The sequence below is a fragment of the Eurytemora carolleeae genome, unplaced genomic scaffold (genome assembly GCF_000591075.1).
Source record: "Eurytemora carolleeae unplaced genomic scaffold, Eaff_2.0 scaffold1349, whole genome shotgun sequence".
NCBI classification, from domain to species: Eukaryota; Metazoa; Arthropoda; class Copepoda; order Calanoida; family Temoridae; genus Eurytemora; species Eurytemora carolleeae.
The window spans coordinates 60,037-80,493 of NW_019397238.1; the positions used below are offsets into that span (position 1 = coordinate 60,037).

General features: G+C 34.4%; 1 protein-coding gene across 5 annotated transcripts; it reads left to right on the top strand.

Annotated features, from left to right (window-relative positions):
• The first annotated feature begins 191 nt into the window (after positions 1-191).
• On the top strand, positions 192-19,330 carry LOC111712957 (neurobeachin-like protein 1). Of its 5 annotated transcripts, none has more exons than XR_002767566.1 (28): positions 192-301; positions 1,293-1,394; positions 1,472-1,596; positions 1,652-1,778; positions 1,917-1,990; positions 2,062-2,220; positions 2,480-5,307; positions 5,366-5,440; positions 5,631-5,744; positions 6,732-6,830; positions 7,536-7,625; positions 7,832-7,954; positions 8,661-8,751; positions 9,236-9,363; positions 10,118-11,049; positions 11,377-11,504; positions 11,909-11,997; positions 12,475-12,574; positions 13,045-13,194; positions 13,355-13,434; positions 14,373-14,456; positions 15,384-15,516; positions 15,650-15,757; positions 16,330-16,429; positions 16,844-16,930; positions 17,140-17,219; positions 17,782-18,504; positions 18,718-19,330. XR_002767566.1 is itself a non-coding variant. In XM_023487720.1 (27 exons), exons 1-27 carry the CDS (start codon positions 196-198, stop codon positions 17,917-17,919), a joined length of 6,450 nt encoding a protein of 2,149 aa, XP_023343488.1. In that variant the 5' UTR covers positions 192-195; the 3' UTR covers positions 17,920-19,330. The 5 variants fall into 5 exon arrangements, 1 of the variants encoding a protein (XP_023343488.1); XR_002767568.1 differs by having other exon boundaries at positions 18,746-19,330; XR_002767567.1 differs by having other exon boundaries at positions 17,782-18,483; positions 18,746-19,330.
• The last annotated feature ends 1,127 nt before the right edge of the window (positions 19,331-20,457 follow it).

Consider the following 20,457-nt stretch of genomic DNA (forward strand, 5'->3'; position numbering starts at 1 on the left):
GTATATATATAGTTGTGTATATATAGTTGTGTATATATAGTTGTGTATATATAGTTGTATATATATAGTTGTATATATATAGTTGTATATATATAGTTGTGTATATATAGTTGTATATATATAGTTGTATATATATATAGTTGTATATATATAGTTGTGTATATATAGTTGTATATATATAGAAGACCCCTGTAAATGTTTAGCTTCATAAAAGAAGCTTTTTCAAGAAAGTTTCTATTTCAGAATAATTTGGATGGAATATCTGTGCCAGGAATTCTGGAATGGGCCGGGCCTGTACCAGGTTAAAACATTCATTCCCTTGTTCATCCATTCATCCTTTCACCTGTCCATCCTATCCTTTCATTAATTCCCTCATTCATCCTTTCACCTGTCCATCCTATCCTTTCATTCATTCCCTCATTCATCCTTTCACCTGTCCATCCTATCCTTTCATTCATTCCCTCCTTCATCCTTTCATACTTTCAACTGTTTATCTTTTCTTTAATTCTTTCATTCATCCTGTCATCCTTTCACCTGTCCATCCTATCCTTTCATTCATTCCCTCATTCATCCTTTCACCTGTCCATCCTATCCTTTCATTCATTCCCTCATTCATCCTTTCATACTTTCAACTGTTCATCCTTTCTTTAATTCTTTCATTCATCCTGTCATCCTTTCACCTGTCAATCCTTTCTTTCATTCTTTCATCCTTGTACCTTTCCAGTTCTTCCTTTTATTAATTTTCTCATTCAATTTTCTTCCTTTCACCTGTCCAGTCTATCCTTTCATCTATTCTTTCATCCTAAGTTCATTAATCAGGCTGACAACAAGGGTAGTCAAATCAAGCCTCCCTATGTATATCTTATTTCTTGCATAATTGACCTTATAGATAAACATATAACAATAACATAAAATCTGTCCTACCCTAACCAGAAAAAAATGGACTGTGCATCGGTGTAAAATAAAATTAAAATTCAGGTAGTCAAATTCTTAAAATTGTACTACAAACAATTTGCATGATTATCCTCTTCATTTTTAAGAAAAAAATGGAACAAGTTTATATTCAAAAGGTTTTTAGAAAAAGTAACTTGAAGGGTAAAGCAAAGGAAAAATATATAACATTCTGAATTTTTTAGTAAAAAAAAATTAAAGTGAGTAAGCAAGTATACAAAGCATTATAGGGCCTGCTAAGAATAGGAAGTGAAAACAAAATATGATAAATAGAAACACCGCAGTTTTTTGTGGTTTGATTTTTTTATCAGACCCCAAGATATAAAATGTTTCTTAATTAGGATTTAGTTTCCATGCTTGGGTTAGACTTGATGATAGAGCAGATGAGCTTAATACCAGGAGACAATTATACAGCCTTTACACCAATTCCGGGTCTGGACTAGGTACATACAAAAGATAAAATATTTACTATTTACACAACTTATACGGAATTGATCTCAAGAATTTTTTCTTATTGTAGAGGCTTTCTTTTTACCCGGAGGTATTTTGGCAGTGGGTTCTGCTTACAAGAAGGAGTTTTTTGTTACAAAATGTGAAGATCTTCCTTTAAATGATGGCCAGTGGCATTCCTTAACAGTTTGTCAGGTTAGTTATAGAAAAGTTAAAAAATAACGTGCAAGAAGAATTTATATTTGTTTAGGCATCTGGAAAGAGGCCTTTTGGACATAGCCAACTGAGTATCTATATTGATGGAACCTTGCGGACCCAAAGTTCTCTCAAGTATCCCACCTTCATTGATCCTATTGCTTATTGTCAGATTGGTTCAGGAATGGGCAACTAAATTATCTTTTAAGCATTGGTCAAATATTAATACTTTATTATTATTGTGTAAAATTATTAAAAATAATTGAATATCAATTATATTTCCTGTCTTTCAAGTTTTTAATGAATTTGCCCTATAATAGAGTTGATGAGAGCAAATCTACCTGCACTTAATGTTGCAAACATTTCAAAAACTAGTATTAAGGATAACATTAAGGTAGAAATAAAGTTTAAGGAAACATAATCTTGCAGAAATAATGTAATGCTATGATTTTATTTCTTTGTTAGGATGCTCTGAAGAGCACAGGAGTTTTTGCTCTGCCTGCCTATTTGAAACCATCAAGTACAGATCCCAAGGTTCAATGGACTATGCTTGGCATGGAAGATGTAATGTGGGGACGGTCTATTGCAATCACTGGACAAATAGGGCTTATTTATGTTTTTCAGGTTAAAACTTAACAAAATATTTACTGTAAGAAAAAATAGTGCACTATAAATTCAAATAATATCTAAAATGAATTTTCAACTAGGCATTACTTATAATAAGTTTGGTGGTTTGAATATAGTTATGAATTGTACATTTGCTGTCTAACCTCACCCTACCCATTTAGCTTATGTTGAGAAGGATATTGCTTTCCATGTAAATAAAAACCTCATCCCCCAATCCAAAAAGCTTCTTGTGTCTAAATACTATATTTGTGTTTAGGATTGTCTACAACCAAGTCAAGCCAAGATTCTTCATGCTCTTGGGGCCAACAGTTGTTTACAGCATCATCCTGATCAAGAATCAACTGATGTTATAGACATGTTATCAAAATTAGTTTTCAACTATTCTCCTAAAGTGTGCCACAATATGGTTTGCACTAATCTATCGACTAATCAACTAGCTTGCTTTGATGGACACACTTTGGCAAAACCTTTTTCAACAAAAGATCCCAAGGATGTTATCAACAGTCTAGGGGGAATTCAAGTTCTTTTCCCTATCCTTGAAACATCCTTATACAGCACAAAGTTGGATTCATCATACACTTCAATCACTCAAGAGATTTCAAAATCTGGCTCAGCAGAATCGGAACAGGATTGGGAAATGATTGCATCCAGTTCATTTTCTGATTGGAACCTAGAGAAAAATCCTGTTTCTGGATTTTTAACTCTGATCAAAAACATGACCACAAATCACCAGGTTAATCAAGAACAGCTTATAAGAGGAGGCGGTGTTGCTATTATGGGGTCACTCCTGCAGAAAGTAGACACCAGTTTGATAGATGTCAATGTTCTCATGGCCTCCCAGTTGTTTGTGGAAATTTTGACAACCACTAAGCAGAGTAAGCTTCTGTATCAGTTCTATCACAGCATTCTCTTTGATTTTAGAATTTGGTCAAGGTCTGAGTTTCATATGCAAATTGGTCATGTGCAATATATCTCAACCCTCATAATGTCAGACAGGAAATATTTTAGAAAAAAGTTTGGTGTTCAGTTCTTTTTTGATGTAGTCAGACAGCATTATTCCAATGAGGACAATAAGAAGCTTTCAAGTGAGGACTGTGTTACCATCAGAGGAGCCCTTTTTGGACTGGTCAAATTCTTTCTTCTAAAAGATGTGAATGCAAGAGAGGTTTCAGCATTGCTAAACTTTATGTATTCTAACAGAAAGAGTCCAATTCTCGGTGAAGTATTGGACATGCTAATTTTGCACTTAGAGTCAAAGTTAGTCAAAGATCAACTGTTTTTGTTATTGTTCGAACCTTATTGCCTAGATCTTATATACTGTATTTTGCTTGAAAATACAGATGAGCTTATTCGCATGAAAATATACAGAATCATCACAGATTTTCTCAGAACCTCAAAAATATCCAACAGATACAAGGGGCGTCTTCATTTACAACCTGTTGGATATCATGGGTTTCTCTACATAAGAAGCCCTAAAGAGCCTCCAATTTCACTTCAAGAAGTTTCATTTCTAACAGACCACATGTTGATGTTTGACCATGTTTCAAGCTACCAAGGAATTTTGTCTCTGTGTCAGCATCTACAGATGGCTCATGTTGATATAAAGCTAGAAATTGCAAGGAAGTTGCTGACTCTAGTCTACTCACATCCTCAAGCAGCTTCTCATCTTATTAAACAGGTGGGGTGGGAAGGTTGTATAGCAAGACTCCTTGTCAAGGAAATTGTGCAACCTGAACTTGATACCATGGTTTCTGTTGAGGATGTCATAAGCCTTGGTGATGAAGAAGATAATATTCCTGAAGAACAATCATCTCCTACTCGGTACATAAACATCGTAACAGATACTGCAAAGCAGTACCTGCCAACACAAGCAGGAAATGCGGTAAAACTTGTTGGGGATTCTGTTGGGTCAGTGGCAGATGAGGCTGGTAAAGTCTTAGCAGGAACTAGCAAGCTTGTAAGGTCAAATATATTAAATGCTTCCGACAAGGTTTCCTCCACTGTACAAAGGACTCATAATTTAGTAACAGACAAAGTTCACAGTGCTCATCAGAAGGTTAATAACACTGTTTATAAGGCAAACACAATTTTGGAAACTGTCGGAGACCTCACATCATCTAAGAAAAGACACAGCAATGCTTCCATGGATGGAAACCCACAATTTTTGCAGAACTATTCATATGGTTTTGGAGATGCAGATGTTATGTCCAATAGTTCTGAAGATATTTCAAGAAGCAGAGAGACCATCTGTAGCTCACCCACCAGAACACATGAGAGTATTTCCGAAGATGAGATAAGTTTTGATATGGACCACTTTGGTTCTGAGTTGGAGTCCCTCAAACTTGGGAAAACAGGTGGAGAAGAAACACGGGAGGAAGAATTGGTTGAGCTCGTAACAAATATTTTCTTTTCTATTCTTTGGCGGGGAACTCTGACAAGACATAGAAAAGACCAGGCCAGCTATCTGTTACAATCATATGGGCAAATTATTGCCTCTGTAAATTTAATGGCCTTGAATAACAAACTCTTTATCAGTCATATGGTAATGAAAAGAAAAATAATTGAACTCTGCTTGCAAGCTCTGCTGTCTGACATTAGAGAGAAGAATCAAACTCTAAGTGAGCATGCCATAATGGCAAAAAATATTATGGAGATAGCTTTTGATCTTGTCATCCTGGATGAACATGATGACTTTTCCAAAAAGGTTAGTGAAGATCTGTTAGATGGAATTTTGGGAATTCTGGATAGGTTCTCTGTATTTCATGAAGGAAATACTGACAAAGAATGGGATGATTTGGGAAGAATGGCATTCAGTATTCTTCTTGAATGTGCAGAAAACACCAAGGATCTTGATTTCTGTGCTATTGCAACTGCTAAGCTTCACTCCCTGGTTCAAAGCAGACAAGACCCAAGTCCAGATGAGGTTGGGTATTTAATTTATCGAGTAAACAAGATAATTGAAAATGCCTTAATGAAAGAGAACACTGATCACTATGCATTCTTTGTTCCAATCATGAAAGCACTTCTGGATAAAAGCAAATTTTGTCTTCAACTCACCAAGCAGTTACCATCTTTGAGTTTTAGGTATGATCATATTTACTTACTCAAACTTGATTGGTTATATTACATTACAGTTTTTCAGGTTAACTGGTTGTGAGTTCTTTGAGCAGTTTCAGACATACTCTAAAGAAGAAGAATGGAAGTACTTTGTAACCAGGTTAGCTTTTTTTGACATTGTTACTCTACAAAATGTCTTATTTTTCTTTACCTTCTATACAATACTACCCCATAATTACCTAATACTGAAGCTGAAATTCAATTGAACTACTGCTTGTGTTCATTCACAGTATTGAAAAAATGTTTAATTCTTGAATACCTCCAAAACATTTAGATTTGTTGTATTTCAGAAAGATCAATGTCTTGCATGATGAATACTGTCTGGGTGTGCTGACCAATCTTAGAGATCACTTTAATGAGTTCTGGGGAAACTCCTACGAGGAAGCTAAAGTTGCTGTTCACAGGTTAGAAAATATTATTGAAGTGAGGCACTTTTCCAGACTTAAGGGCATGTAGTTTTTGAGTGACAGTCTGAAGGACATATACCCAAATACACATTGCACAATTTTTCTAACACTCATATTCATGAGCTTGATTCAGATTCAATTTTTTACAGGACAAATCCAGATTAGCATCAATATGAAATGGGTCCTACTGAATTGAGTTGATTTTCACTGTTAACTATTTACTTGGGTAACTTCCCTGGTTTAAATTTGAATATTGTTTTGTTACTAATGGTTTCTTGACCATGACTTTGTCTAAATCAAATCATTTCACATCGAATAACAACATTTAATCAAACATTTTAATTGCCAAATCATCTGGTCTTGATTTTAAAACTAATTGCTCTAAATTTCACCAGCACAGAAAATCTATTAGGTAGGTGCCCAACATTTGCATTTAAATAAAAAAAAATAATTGTTTAGCAGCTAGCAAATGAAGTGTATTTTAAATGGTGGCATGGCTCAAATTTGGTCAAGCTGCTGATATCTTTTTAAAGAGAATCACAACTTAACCCAAGCTTCACTCTGTACTGCAAATACACATGAAAAGTGTGTATATTCGACTGCAAATTCTAAAGCAAATATAGATGGGACTGAAAATCCAGAAATTGATAAAGAAGCAAAGCTCTAATCCAAAAGAAGGATGCCTCAAGCAATTCTTATGTAATATTTGATTTGATTTGATGTGATGTGATGTGATGTGATGTGATGTGATATGATGTGATGTGATGTGATGTGATGTGATGTGATGTGATGTGATGAAAAAAATAATTGAACTTTACAGTTAAAAAAGTTGTCAAGTTGTAAAAATTCTGTTGGGTAAAAATCAATGCTATAGTTAAAAAAGGATGTTGCAATTTTAGGTGATGTGTTGTAATCAAACTAAAATTTTGGTGAAAAAGATAAAGTTAAATTTTATTCGGTTGAAATAAAAGCTGTTTTAACCAGACAAAGGCTAAAGGATGAAAAGGCTAGATTTCAGAATCTTTTAACTCAACACAGAAGTAACTGTATCTTTGTCGAGAAGCGGTGGAGAATATTAAAGAGGTAAATAATCAGTAAACGATTGTTTTGACCTTAACATTCGATTGATGGTCAAAAGAACTTCACAACCAATGTCCATGTCCGGCATATATGCTTATGGTCACAATGACAATATAACAACCTTGAAATAATTTTGTTCAAGATTCACTACCTATATCACAAATTGATTATTCGATAAATAAAACAGAGCTGAAAACTTTAGAATGTGATATCCTTAATCTCGATCGGTTAATTAATCTGGAGATTAATAGTAAGAGGAGAACAAGCATTATTTAATCTCCAGATTAAGAAAAAGAGTGGATTAAGCATTATTACCGATTTCAACCATTCAAAAGTTCCCAGCTCAGTTTTAGAAAGAAAACCATTATTGTTGTTCAGATTAAGATATAATTTCATCCTTATAGGTCGAAACTTTTGACACAATGATAAGTGATGTTTAATTCAAAGAGTTACAATGCCTGTTTCACAATGATAACCTTACTAGGAGTAAAAAAAGGAATTTTATAAAGAGCAAACTATGTTGTTTTACTCATTGCCTCTGCATAAATAGAGAAACCACAATTAAAATCATCATATTTCAGAGAAAAAAAAAAATTAAATCCATCATTTTTGCTCAATTAATGGTGTAAGGGGTACACCTGTAATTCAGTCATGAAAGTCTTTAAATGTAGGGTCGCCTACAGTCCCATTAACTTCTTACCTATCTAGACTATTCTTCGGGCCCCGAGGAGCTTGGGGTAAGAAAGGACATCTTCTAGCTGATCATTGGATGCTCGGACACAATGAGAACCTGCACAGGTATAATTAAGGGGAAGTGAGTGGAGGGGGGGGGGGTGGTAGAATAAAACTGAAATATGGAGAGGAAACTGTATAATTATGACAAAAAAAAACATATTGAAAATAAATTGATTTTGTAGGTACTGTGTAACATTATGGTTGACCTCATGTAACTGAAAAACTGTCTTCATAAATAAATCCCCGGGTTTGAACTTATGTTTGCATAGAATGAGAATGAAACTGGTTCCCAACCCCTCCTTCAATCTCCACCTGGAGGCTAGTGCACAGAGGGATAATATCCGGAGACAGAATACAGATACTGACAACTTTATCCAGCTACAGATATCAAAGTAGGTTCAATTAAAGAAAAAATACTAATACTGACAACTTTATACATCTCCAGATATCAAAGTAGGTTCAATTTAACAATAAATACTAATACTGACAACTTTATATAGTTCCAGATATCAAAGTAGGTTCAATTTAAAATACTAATACTGACAACTTTATACATCTCCAGATATCAAAGTAGGTTCAATTTAACAATAAATACAGATACTGACAACTTTATATAGTTCCAGATATCAAAGTAGGTTCAATTTAACAATAATACTGATACTGACAACTTTATCCAGCTCTAAATATCAAAGTAGGTTCAATCAAACCATTAATAAAGATACTAACAACTTTTATCAGCTACAAATATGAAAAATTATGCCGATACAAATTTCAAATTAGGTTCAATTAAATAATAAATACAGATACTGACAACTTCAGACATCAAAGTATGTTCAACTAAACAGTGATACAGATACCCAGATATTTACGAGTTCATGTCTCTTATTTTCTCAATTTTGACTCTCCTTTCCTGTCTTTAAAGCGTATATTTTCACGATTTGTAGCCGCAGATCTTCATACTCCCCCCCCCCACACAGACAACAAATAAATGATGTTTTGTCCTTGGCTTTTTGGTTTTGATCTCCCCCTCTCTGTAGTTCACAGATTTGAGTTTGACGCATCTGAAAAGGCAGTTCCTAGTCAATATATATTGTTTAGGGAGGCTGTAGTTTCTACACCTAATGAAGACGAGTCTGATTTGACAGAAGATGATCTGAAAGCTATTGCCAAGGAGCAGATGAATTCTCAGGTTCTTTAATCAAATTGTTTTGGATATTTAAAAATATAAAATATAAAAATGGCAGACAGAAAATAAATAGATTTTCTTGTTACATTTATTGCATATTATAGGTTGATTTTTATAGTTATCTTTTTCAGTTTTTTTAGCAAAATCTCAAATCTGAAATGTACACTGTACAGGGTGTCTCAAAAGACATGAGAATTGAAAGACAACTTGAAAATCGTGTTTTATTTCCGATAACTGATAAATGACAAAGTGCACCCAAAAAAGATCTTGAGCTATCCAAAATCAATCTTAAAGGTTAAAGAAAAGGGTAGACCATATTTTGAAAACCCGAGTCTAATAGTTTTCGGTGTTAAATGTTTTAACTGTGATGTTAAAAAATCATATTTACGAACTAATCCTGCTTGGAACAAAGACGATATATTAAGTCGTCATTTAATTCTCATGTTTATTGGGACATCCTGTATAAATTAATTAAATATATTTGAAGGAGCAAGATGCTGAACATGAGCAGGAGAAGTTCTTGACGAGCGAGGAGTGTGAGCTGGTCACCTTGATGTCTGTTGTAAGGGGGAGGTTCGAGCTGACCAACACATTTATATATTTCTTCGATTCAAGGCAGGCAGATCAAAACCATAACTTTAAAACATTCAACATTTTTTATACTTTTTGAGTAAGAAAAGATATCGGCGAAAAAGAGAATAATGTGAACCATAAATTTAGATTTTTTTATATGTTCTATTATTGAGTATTTCAGAAAAACTATCCCTGGCCAATTTTTAAAAATCTGCTTATTGGGATTGAAATTGTTTTTTATTTTTTTATTTTTAAGTTGGATCCGACGCTCAGAAAAGACAGGGTTACCCACAAAAAATGAGACTTCGGAGACGACTGTATCTTTTTTCAGTCTTCTTTTTTACATATTTCTGTACCGCCACAATAGTTATTTACCTTTTCATTTACCTTTAGATCACTTTTTCAGTAGTTCCGGATAGTAATTAAAGTCTCATTCTTCATGGGTAACCCTGTATGCAGTGCTTAGGATCCATGTAATTTTGATACGGATCCCGATCCAAGTCGTGAACATTTCCTTAAGATTTACTGATTTACTAAAGAAAAGAAGAGTTTTCAAATTTGTTTTCGTTATTCTATCCGAAAACTGGATAAAACATTCAGTTAAGGAAATTTTTTTAAATTTAGTCTTTTCAACAGCTCAGATTTGGGTTTTATTTTTGTTTTCAGTTTTGGTAGATATTTTGCCCCTTGGATCCGGATCCGGATCCAGGAAGCCAAAATGTTACAGATCTGGATCCTAAGCACTAGTGTCTGTATGATATTCAATATGATTGGTTAAATACCATCCTGTATTCAGACCAATAAAGGACGGAGAGGAGAGACAGGATAACCGATGGAGTACATCCAACCTCAGGGAGGTTTATCTCCGCAGGTTCAATCTCAGGAAATCAGCTCTCGAGTTCTTCTTGTCCGATCAAACCAACTTTTTTCTCAACTTCCCAACCCTGAAGAAGCGGAGTAAGGTTTATCTCAAGATATTGAGTTTAAAACTACCAAACCTAGTTTATCACGGCACAAGGTCGCCCAAGGATCTCTTGAAGGTGTCTGGTCTCACCCAGAAATGGTCAAACCGGGAGATTTCAAACTTTGAATATCTTATGCATTTAAACACAATCGCCGGAAGGAGTTATAATGATCTCAGTCAGTATCCGGTGTTCCCCTGGATCCTGTCAGACTACGACTCTACAACCCTGGACCTTGGGTCCACGGCCACTTTCAGGGACCTCTCTAAACCTATGGGAGTACAGAACCCAGGACATGTGACCGAAATTCGGCAGAAGTATGAGAACTTTGAGGATCCTAGTGGAACCATTGCCAAGTTTCATTATGGAACCCACTACTCCAACTCTGCGATGGTTCTCCACTACATGGTGAGGATGGAACCATTCACCAGTCTTCACATCAACCTTCAGTCCGGTAGGTTTGACGTGGCTGACCGTCAGTTCCACTCCCTTCCACAGACCTGGCGTAGTCTCATCAATAACATCAACGACGTCAAGGAACTTATCCCGGAGTTCTTCTATTTCCCGGATTTCCTGCTGAACCTCAACTACTTTGACCTCGGGCGTCTTCAAGGGAAAAATCAGGCTGTCGGTGATGTTATACTTCCAGCCTGGGCGGCCAATGTGGACGATTTTATACGACAGCATCGGAACGCGCTTGAAAGCGAATATGTTTCTGCACACCTTCACGAGTGGATTGATCTCATATTTGGCTACAAACAGAAAGGTATTCTGAAACTTTAAAGCAAGCATTGGCAAGCTATGATTTCTTTTTGGGTCCTTAAAATGTCCCATCCCATAAATGAAACTGTATGATACTTATTACGTTTAGGCTCAAGTGGAATTTATTTGAAAACCTTGATATTGTTAACAATACTTTTTATTTTGTGAGCTTGTTAAATATTAATTTTTTGAAGTTTCATTAAATATTATTTTTTATCAACTTGACAACAATTGATGTTATTTACTTAAGGCGAATCATTTTTTGGGCGTTATTCTCCAAAGCAAATTTTTTTATTTTTGTGAGAAAGAAATACATTTTCCTGATGTGCAGGAGTTGAAGGAGAAGAGGCGATGAATATATTCTATTACTGCTGCTACGAGGGGGCGGTCAACCTAGACGCAATATCTGATCCTGCAGAGAGAGAAGCTCTGGAGGGAATGATTCAGAACTTTGGACAGGTAAATTCATTGTTATGTAAACAGTAAATATATAACTTTTCCTTTCCTTTTCCTTTTATTAGAATGGGGGAAATATTCCCACAATCTTTATTTTTGGAGGGTTATAAATATTTTCTCCTGAGACTCTTAACTTTGTATGATTTTGTTATATTTCATAAATAAATTATTATTTACTCAAGTGCAAATGTTGTCATGGGACTTAATTCCCCCCCNCTCATCATCCTTACCAATCCCAACCAAATACCAAGGTTTCACCAGAAATTTAAATTGTCTAACTCGAAATGCGTAGCAAAAGGGGTGGTGCTAACGGGTGGGATGGTCTGGGGCCAGGAACAACCCTAGCAATTTTGTTTAATAATAATAATATATTGATTGACAGTTTTTATTTCTATTTATTTTGGCAGGTTCCCTGTCAGTTGCTGAAGGAACCGCATCCAACCAGAATCTCTTACACTGAGCACCGCCAACGGCTACTAAAGTCCGACCATCACAGGTTTTAGATAAAATTGGTTTATTTAGTGTACATAAACATGGGAATGGAGTGAAGAATTAAAAAATCTACTGGTTTTGTGAAGAGATTAAGGAGTATGGAATATAGGGGAGAAGGAATCAACGGAATCAATTGAAATTATGAATGAATTGAAAAAATGAATGAATTGAAATAAAGAAAGAATTGAAATAATGAATGAGTTGAAATAATGACTGAATAGAAATAATGAATGAATTGAAATAATGACTGAATTGAAATAATGAATGAATTGAAATAATGAATGAGTTGAAATACCAAATAAATGGAAATAATGACTGAATTGAAATAAGGAACGAATTGATTCAAGGAACGAATGAATTATAAAAAAATGAAAAAATAAATAATTAATTGATATAAGAAATAAATGAGTTTAAACAATAGACGAATGAAATTAATGAATGAACTGATAAAATGAATGAATTAAAATTTAGAGTTTTTAAGGCCTGACCTGTTGAAGTATTCCTCCAACTGGAGGATGAATATGGTTGAGCTAGGGGATGAAAGGAATCCTTTAATATTTCTCAATCATCCACAACAGCAGGTATTTTATTCATCCTTGATTCATCCTTCATACATCCTTGATTTATTCTTCATTCATCCTTCATTCATTCTTCATTCATCCTTAATTCATTCTTCATTTATCCTTCATTCATCCTTCATTCATCCTTCAATCTTCCTTCATTCATCCTTCATTAATCCTTCAATCATCCTTCATTCATCCTTCATTCAACCTTCATTCATCCTTTATTCATTTTTCATTCATCTTTCATTCATCCTTCATTCATGGAGCTGTAGATCATCTGTTATCTGTTTCTACTGATCTATCTACCTAACATATATGTTGTAGACAAGATCATATCTGTATGGAGCTGTAGATTATCTGTTATCTGTATTCTGTATCTTCTGACCTATCTACCTATCCTTTATATTAACTAGACAAGATTATATATGTATGGAGCTATAAATTATCTGTTATATGTATCTATCTATTTATTTATGTATCTATTGTAGACAAGATCATATCTGTATGGAGCTGTAGATTATCTGTTATCTGTATCTTCTGATCTCTGTATCGGGCTCCACTCCTGGCTCCCCTATGACAAGTCGAAAATGAATGCAAACTATTTTTATCTTGACAAAGATACAACGCTGGGAACCAAGGAACCAAATTTATTTATTTCATGCATGTCGTTTTAAAATGAAAATTTTTTATTATCATTATGAACATTTTTAGTTTTTTGAATGATCTTTTTTGGTATTTGTTTTTCTTCGTTTGAATTAAGCTTTTCAAAATGGCGGGGTAATATTTGGTTTGGTAAAGATGGGAAGAAAGCTGGCTGGACCTGTCTCACGATCTCTTCGCGTAAAACCAGAGTTATTCGGTGTCACATCTGATTCCAGGTAAAAATTAGCAAGCATTTAGGAAAAGATCGGATTCATTGGATCCACATCTGTTTAGCTAACTGGATCCGGATCCGAAAAAAAATCCGGATTTACGTGGAATAATATCATCCAAAACATTGAATTTGAATTTGGAGCCATATTTCAAGAAAGCTGATCCACATAGAACTTAAATAAATAAAAATATTTAGTACTTTTTAAGAAAAGAGGTGATTTAGGTTTAAAACGTAATGTTCAGGGAGTGCTTGAAAATCTTAACTAAAAGTTAGATCTGAAAGAAAAAATTAACTTGGAAAATCTAATTAATTTTTACTTTTGTAACGGTGATTAACGGTTATAAAGGAACTTTTACTTTTGTAACGGTGATTAACGGTTATAAAGGAACTTTTAACATTTGTAACGGTGATTAACGGTTATAAAAAAGAACTTTTACATTTGTAACGGTGATTAACGGTTATCATGGAACTTTTACTTTTGTAACCTTGATTAACGGTTATAAAAAGGAAATTTTCATTTGTAACGGTGATTAACGTTTATAAAGGAACAGGTGCACTTTCAAGTGACCATCCCTGCATTAAGATCACAATGGCAATGCCCTTTTAACAACGGTACTCTTAAAGGTTTTGTCTGATCTATCTAGAATGCATTACATATCAATGTTTATTAATTTAAAAATAATTATTTTCAATTGTGGCTTTTCTACAAAAGTGACTTGCGCATTTCTACTGCAGGAAAGCATATGGGAATTATCAGAATGTAACCCTTTTAACCCTATGAAATGACAATAACTTCCACATCAATGATCAGATAAAGGTTTCAAGGACACCGTTCTGAATCGGACATTGTCTTCTCTGCATGGAGGGTCACTTAAAATTACGCTTACAGTCCCTTTAGACGATTTTCTATCCCTATATTCAATAATATATTGTATAATTAAGGTTCCTTGTGTACGGAGGGAGCTGGGATAATAGCGTACGAGTTTACAGTCTTGCACGGAGTAAAGAAGTTGGAGCATCAATCAGGTAAAAAACAGGGAGTAGGTAGAAACATAGGTGGTTTTTCTGTATCCAGTACTCCGTATCTTGTATCCTGTAGACTGTATATTGTATTGTGTACACTGTATATTGTATTCTGTAGACTTATTGTATTCCCTAGACTGTATCTTGTATTCTGTAGACTGTATCTTGTATTTTGTAGACTGTACCTTGTATTGTCTGGACTGTATTTTGTAATCTGTAGATTGTATCTTGTAATCTGTAGACTGTATCTTGTATTTTGTAGACTGTAACTTGTATTCTGTAGACTGTATTTTGGTATTTTTTAGACTGTATTTTATAATCTGGAGACTTTATCTTCTGTATTCCGTAGACTGTATTTTGTACTCTGTAGACTGTATCTTGTATTAGACTGTATCGTGTAATCTGTATACTGTATCTTGCAATCTGTAGACTGTAACTTGTATTCTGTAGACTGTATTTTGATATTTTTTAGACTGTATTGTATAATCTGGAGACTGTATCTTGTATTCCGTAGACTGTATTTTGTACTCTGTAGACTGTATCTAGTATTAGACTGTATCTCGTAATCTGTATACTGTATCTTGTAATCTGTAGACTGTATTTTGTATTCTGCAGACTGCTGTATCTTGAATTCTGTAGACTATATCTTGTATTCTATTAGCTGTATGATGCATTTTATAGACTGTATCTTGTATTCTATTGACTGTATCTTGTATTCTATAGACTGTATATTGAATTCTGTAGACCATGTCTTGTATTCTACAGACTGTAACTAGTATTCTGCAGACTGTATCTTGTATTTTATAGACTGTATCTTGTAATCTGTTGTATTCTGGTGACTGTATTATGTATCCTGTATACTTTATATTGTATTTTATATCCTGTATCCTATATACTTTATATTGTATCCTGTATCCTATATGTTTTAAGACACACGGACCTAGTAACCTGTATTGGGATGGATGAAGGTGGGAACCATTGTATTTCGGGTAGCCAGGATACAACTGCTATTATCTGGGAGCTCAACCCTACTCAGGATACCTGTACACCTAGAAGTATCCAGGTATGGTTTTTATTTATTTTTTAACAAATTTTTAAACAACCAGGAGGGAATTATCAGACATTTTTGAGTGACGAGATAAAGTTTTCACAAATAAAGGTTCTAAAAACATTACATTAAACCTCTTACTATGAAGGTATTGTACGGGCATGATGAATCTGTCAGCTGTGTCTGTATATCTATCTGTCTGGACCTGGCTCTTACTGGGAGTAAGGATGGAACTGTGAACGTTCATTCAATCAAGGTAATTGTCTAGATTAGTTGCAAGCTGAGTAAGGTCAGATCATAGATTCAGATTTTAGAAACGAACCTGGGAGTAAGTTTGAATCAAGTTACCTAGGTAACAAATAAGTAGTAGTAAGTAAGGTTTTATCAAGTGGAGGTAGGTGTTGAATCAAGTGTTAAGCTTACTTCAATCCAGAGGACCCTTGGACCATCCAGGTCAATGTCTGGACCCAGATAGTTGGGCTACCGTAATGGATAGAGCCCGATCCCTTCAGTTTCTGTTAGATGACTGGTTCAACCAGGTCTCAAGTGTTTAAAGAGGTAGGTGAGGGAAATGTCAAGGTAAGGGGGTACCTCATTATAGGCTGTGGTAGGGTATACCTCTGGACTCTGATTCAGCCTGCCTCCTGGTGGTTCCTTGTCTTCGGATGGCCGGGGGGGGGGGGGGGGGGGGGGGGGGGGGGGGGGCGGATGTTTGAGTGCGCTCACCCGATGGCAGTCTGGGTTCTCCAACCTGGGGGGCTTTCAAATCTCTTTCCTGATATTTCTGATATTCCTGATGTGTTTGTGTAGAGAAATCATATTTTTTAGGATGGACAATACATGAGAACTTTTAACCCTGCAGGAGTAGACGTACAGTACACCGTAGACCTTCTACATTTATCCTATCAGGGACACGTGATATATACAGGTACAGTTCAGTACAGTACAGTGCAGTTCAGTACAGTACAGTATAGTACAGAACAGTACAGTACAGTACAGTAAAGTACAGTACAGTACAGTACAGTAAAGTAAAGTACAGTACAGTACAGTACAGTACAGTACAGTACAGTACAGTACAGTCAGTATAGTATTTTATAGCACACTTTGCAAAAATTAAACATGTGTCCCAATGTTATGTTGTGACGACTTCGAGATCATCTTTGTTAAGAATTATTGGGACATTCTGTACCAGGAAAAAGTGTTTTGTACAGGTGCAGTGCAGAACACTGTCCCTGGCCTGTACATATTCCACAAAGTACGGTCGAGAGGATTCTTAAATTAACAATAAAAATTTCATAAATTATTTTGTTTCTTGTATCGTTATTTTTCTTATGTACTGTAGGGCACACTTCTGAAACTCATTCTGTACACGTGTACACACTCAACGGAAGACATTTAGCGTCAGCTGATATACAACACAGGGTTACAGGTAATTTTATTAATAAAGAATTTAAAAACGACATTTTTACTGCATTTTTTAAATGTTAATAAAGAAACACAAAAGGGGGGGGGCTAGGGCTTAAGCTCCTTGATAAGTAAAAACCTCGAAGTTCTTTACATTATCCTACTTGAATGTGGAAAAGTGAACCCCTCCCCCTTCTTTATCCACAAATTCCTTTATATTATATACTTTTCTAGGATTAGTGAGTTCTGGAGATTATATACTTACTGGAGATGAGAATGGAGATTTAAATCTTCTAGATCTTTTTAATCTCCAGGTAGTGTAATTAATCTCCAGGTAGTGTTGTTAATCTCCAGGTAGTGTTGTTAATCTCCAGGTAATGTTGTTAATCTCCAGGTAGTGTTGTTAATCTACAGGTAGTGTTGTTAATCTCCAGGTAATGTTGTTAATCTCCAGGTAATGTTATCAATCTCCAGGTAGTGTTGTTAATCTCCAGGTAATGTTGTTAATCTCCAGGTAGTGTTGTTAATCTCCAGGTAGTGTTGTTAATCTCCAGGTAGTGTTGTTAATCTCCAGGTAGTGTTGTTAAGCTTTAGGTAGTGTTGTTAATCTCCAGGTAATGTTGTTAATCTCCAGGTAGTGTTGTAAATCTCCAGGTAGTGTTGTTAATCTCCAGGTAGTGTTAATCTCCAGGCAGTGTTGTTAATCGTTATGGTTCGTCTTTTTAAAAAAAAAGTAATAAAATCTTTAAAAAGGTTAAAAATTTCAAAATTCTATATTGTTTTTTCAAAATTTGATTTTTATAAAAATTCCACCTGCAACGAGGGGCACTTCAGCTAACTAGTTCATATTCCTAAGTTTATTTTACATTATTCTAGGTATTGAAGAGTCTAAATCTACAGTTGCCAGTGCAGACCTTGACTCTAACCAGGGGGAACACACACATCCTTGCTCCTCTTAGGGACGGCAAGCTTATTGTTGTTGGACTGGCTGGACTACCAGAGAACTACGCTTAGACTACAACTGGACTAACAGGACTTCCAATGAACTACGCTTAGACTTAAAAAAGAGTTGCAGGACTATCAGACTACCACAGAACTTTAAGAACAGAATACATAAAAAAGACTTGACGCATTGTATAATCAACTGTAGATGTTTCAATTCATGTATATTTTGGTTTATTAAACGTCGCCAGTTATCGATTTACTGATATAATAAGCTTTAATCAAGATGCTGATTTTTGCTGGTTTACTAAGTTTTCGTCTGACCCACGACGCTTTTATAAACCTAAAAACATGTTCAACCTTGTTTTAAAACAATGTATGACCCTGTTATGGATAAGAACAGGTTGACGAACCAACCCCCCTGAATTTTCCAACTTTTGTGGGCATTGTTTAAAGTTGAGATTTTAAATATTTGTAATTCATAATTGTTAAAGTATTATTTAGTCACGTCACATTCCTTTTTTAAAACCCTGATTTCTATAACCTATGATGTGGTGCCCCCCCCCCTTCTGCATTAACTACCACTATCATAATTAACTAGTCACTGTGTATTTTCATGTTAAAGAAGGTCAATGTGTACTGTGTTAACTGATAATTGTAAAACTATGAAATAGGAAGACAACTTTTAGAATCAAGTTATTACTTTAAAAAGTCCAATGAGCCTGAGACACAACCACTGTGCAGTGTAACCAGACCTATTTCACTTAATTGGTATCTAGTAAAACTATTTGCTTTGCTGATTGCTTGTTTGTTTGTAACAGCATCAAGAACATATAAGTATTGTTATTATGTCGTCTTCCTATTCTACAGTTTTCTGGTTATACATAATACACTGTAGTGTGAAACCAACTATTGTAACCATTAATATCTCCACTCAGCAATCCACATTATTTGTCAAAATTTAAAATGTGTAATTTGCTCTTAAACTGATTTGATATAAATTGATCGTCAATTTATGTCCACGTTTAATGAAAAAGTGGACCTCATAAAACTGTGGAATAACGCAAGTTGTTAGGATTTTAAATAGTCAAATAAACAGGAACACACTCCATAGATTCTATTTAAGCATGGGTAAAATTATTTGTTTTATAACAACGTTAATAAATGATAAAACAAGCTTGATTAAATGTCGTCTGCGTATTCCACGGTTTTATTGGTCCCAAATAATGTCCTTGTTATGTTCAATGGCTATAGCATTATACCAAATATGCACATTCACTACGTTCATGATCATGTTGTCCCATTGTAACAATGTAGATAGTTTTTAAATATTTCTAGTCAATTGTTGATTTTGCTCCCTAAGAACACCCCTCTCTCAAATTTGTGGTAATGCCTGTATCTGCAGCTTATTGTGTAATTTCATGACTTCATCTCATAAATTAAGATTAATAGTATCTAAAAATAAATCCTAATCGTCAAAGATTTCCGGTGATTCTTTTTAAAATTAAGTTTTGATGCGTTCTACGTTAATAATGCTTAAACATTAGTTTATTTGAAAATTTCATTATTTTCATAATAGAATGTCGTTTTAAAATTAACGTTAATAATATGTGTGTTTTTATCCATGTTTTTTTTGAGATTATATTCTCCCCGGTTTCTTTAAAATGACAACTCAGATACAGGGTGTCCCAACAAACATGGGAATTCAGGGACGAATTCGATATCGTCTTTTAAAATAATTCTTTGATTTAGTATAGTGATTGATACCTGCTGAGAAAGCTGTAATCTGTAAGAGTTTTGTCTGCTATGTTCACATTTTGTTTGTTAATGTTTTGACTGCATAAGGGTGTACTTAGTAAAACAAGAAAATTGCAGTACACAAAGTAAACTTGTCCGTCTTTACTGTTCATCTTGTGGAGACATTATAGACACATCTTTACAGTCTTTTACCCTTTTCATAAAATAAACTCTAGCAGACATAATATTAAAGACGATATCGAATTCGTCACTGAATTCCCATGTTTTTTGGGACACCCTGTAGTAAAGTCTTTCCATAAGTCATCTATATTATTATATAAATTCTAAGATTTTTATTAAAGGTTGTCGTTTTAAAATTGATTTAATAGTATTTATTTTATCCAATGTTTTAAAAAAAATAAAATTTGAGATTATATTCTCCCCGGCTGTTCAGTCTTCCATACGTCATATATATTATTATACATTTATATATTGGAAGCTTGCATGATGTCTCCGTAAATTCTAAGATTTGCATTAAAAGTTGTGCTTTAAAAACTAACGTTAATGGTAAGAATTTCATCTAAAGTTTTTTTAAAAATAAAATTTGAGATTTTATTCTCCCCGGTTTCTTTAAAATGACAACTCAGATAGTTCAGTCTTCCATACGTCATATATATTTTTATACATTTATATATTGGAAGCTTGCATGATGTCTCCGTAAATTTCGGAGATTTACAGTAAAAAGAACAAAAAAACAATTTCTATTCCTCCATTTAGATTGTTAGTTTCATAACAGAAACCTTTAAACATTTGTCTAAACAAAAATGAATGTGATAACCTTCCTTTCCTCTGGGAAAATTGATTTTTTTTCAA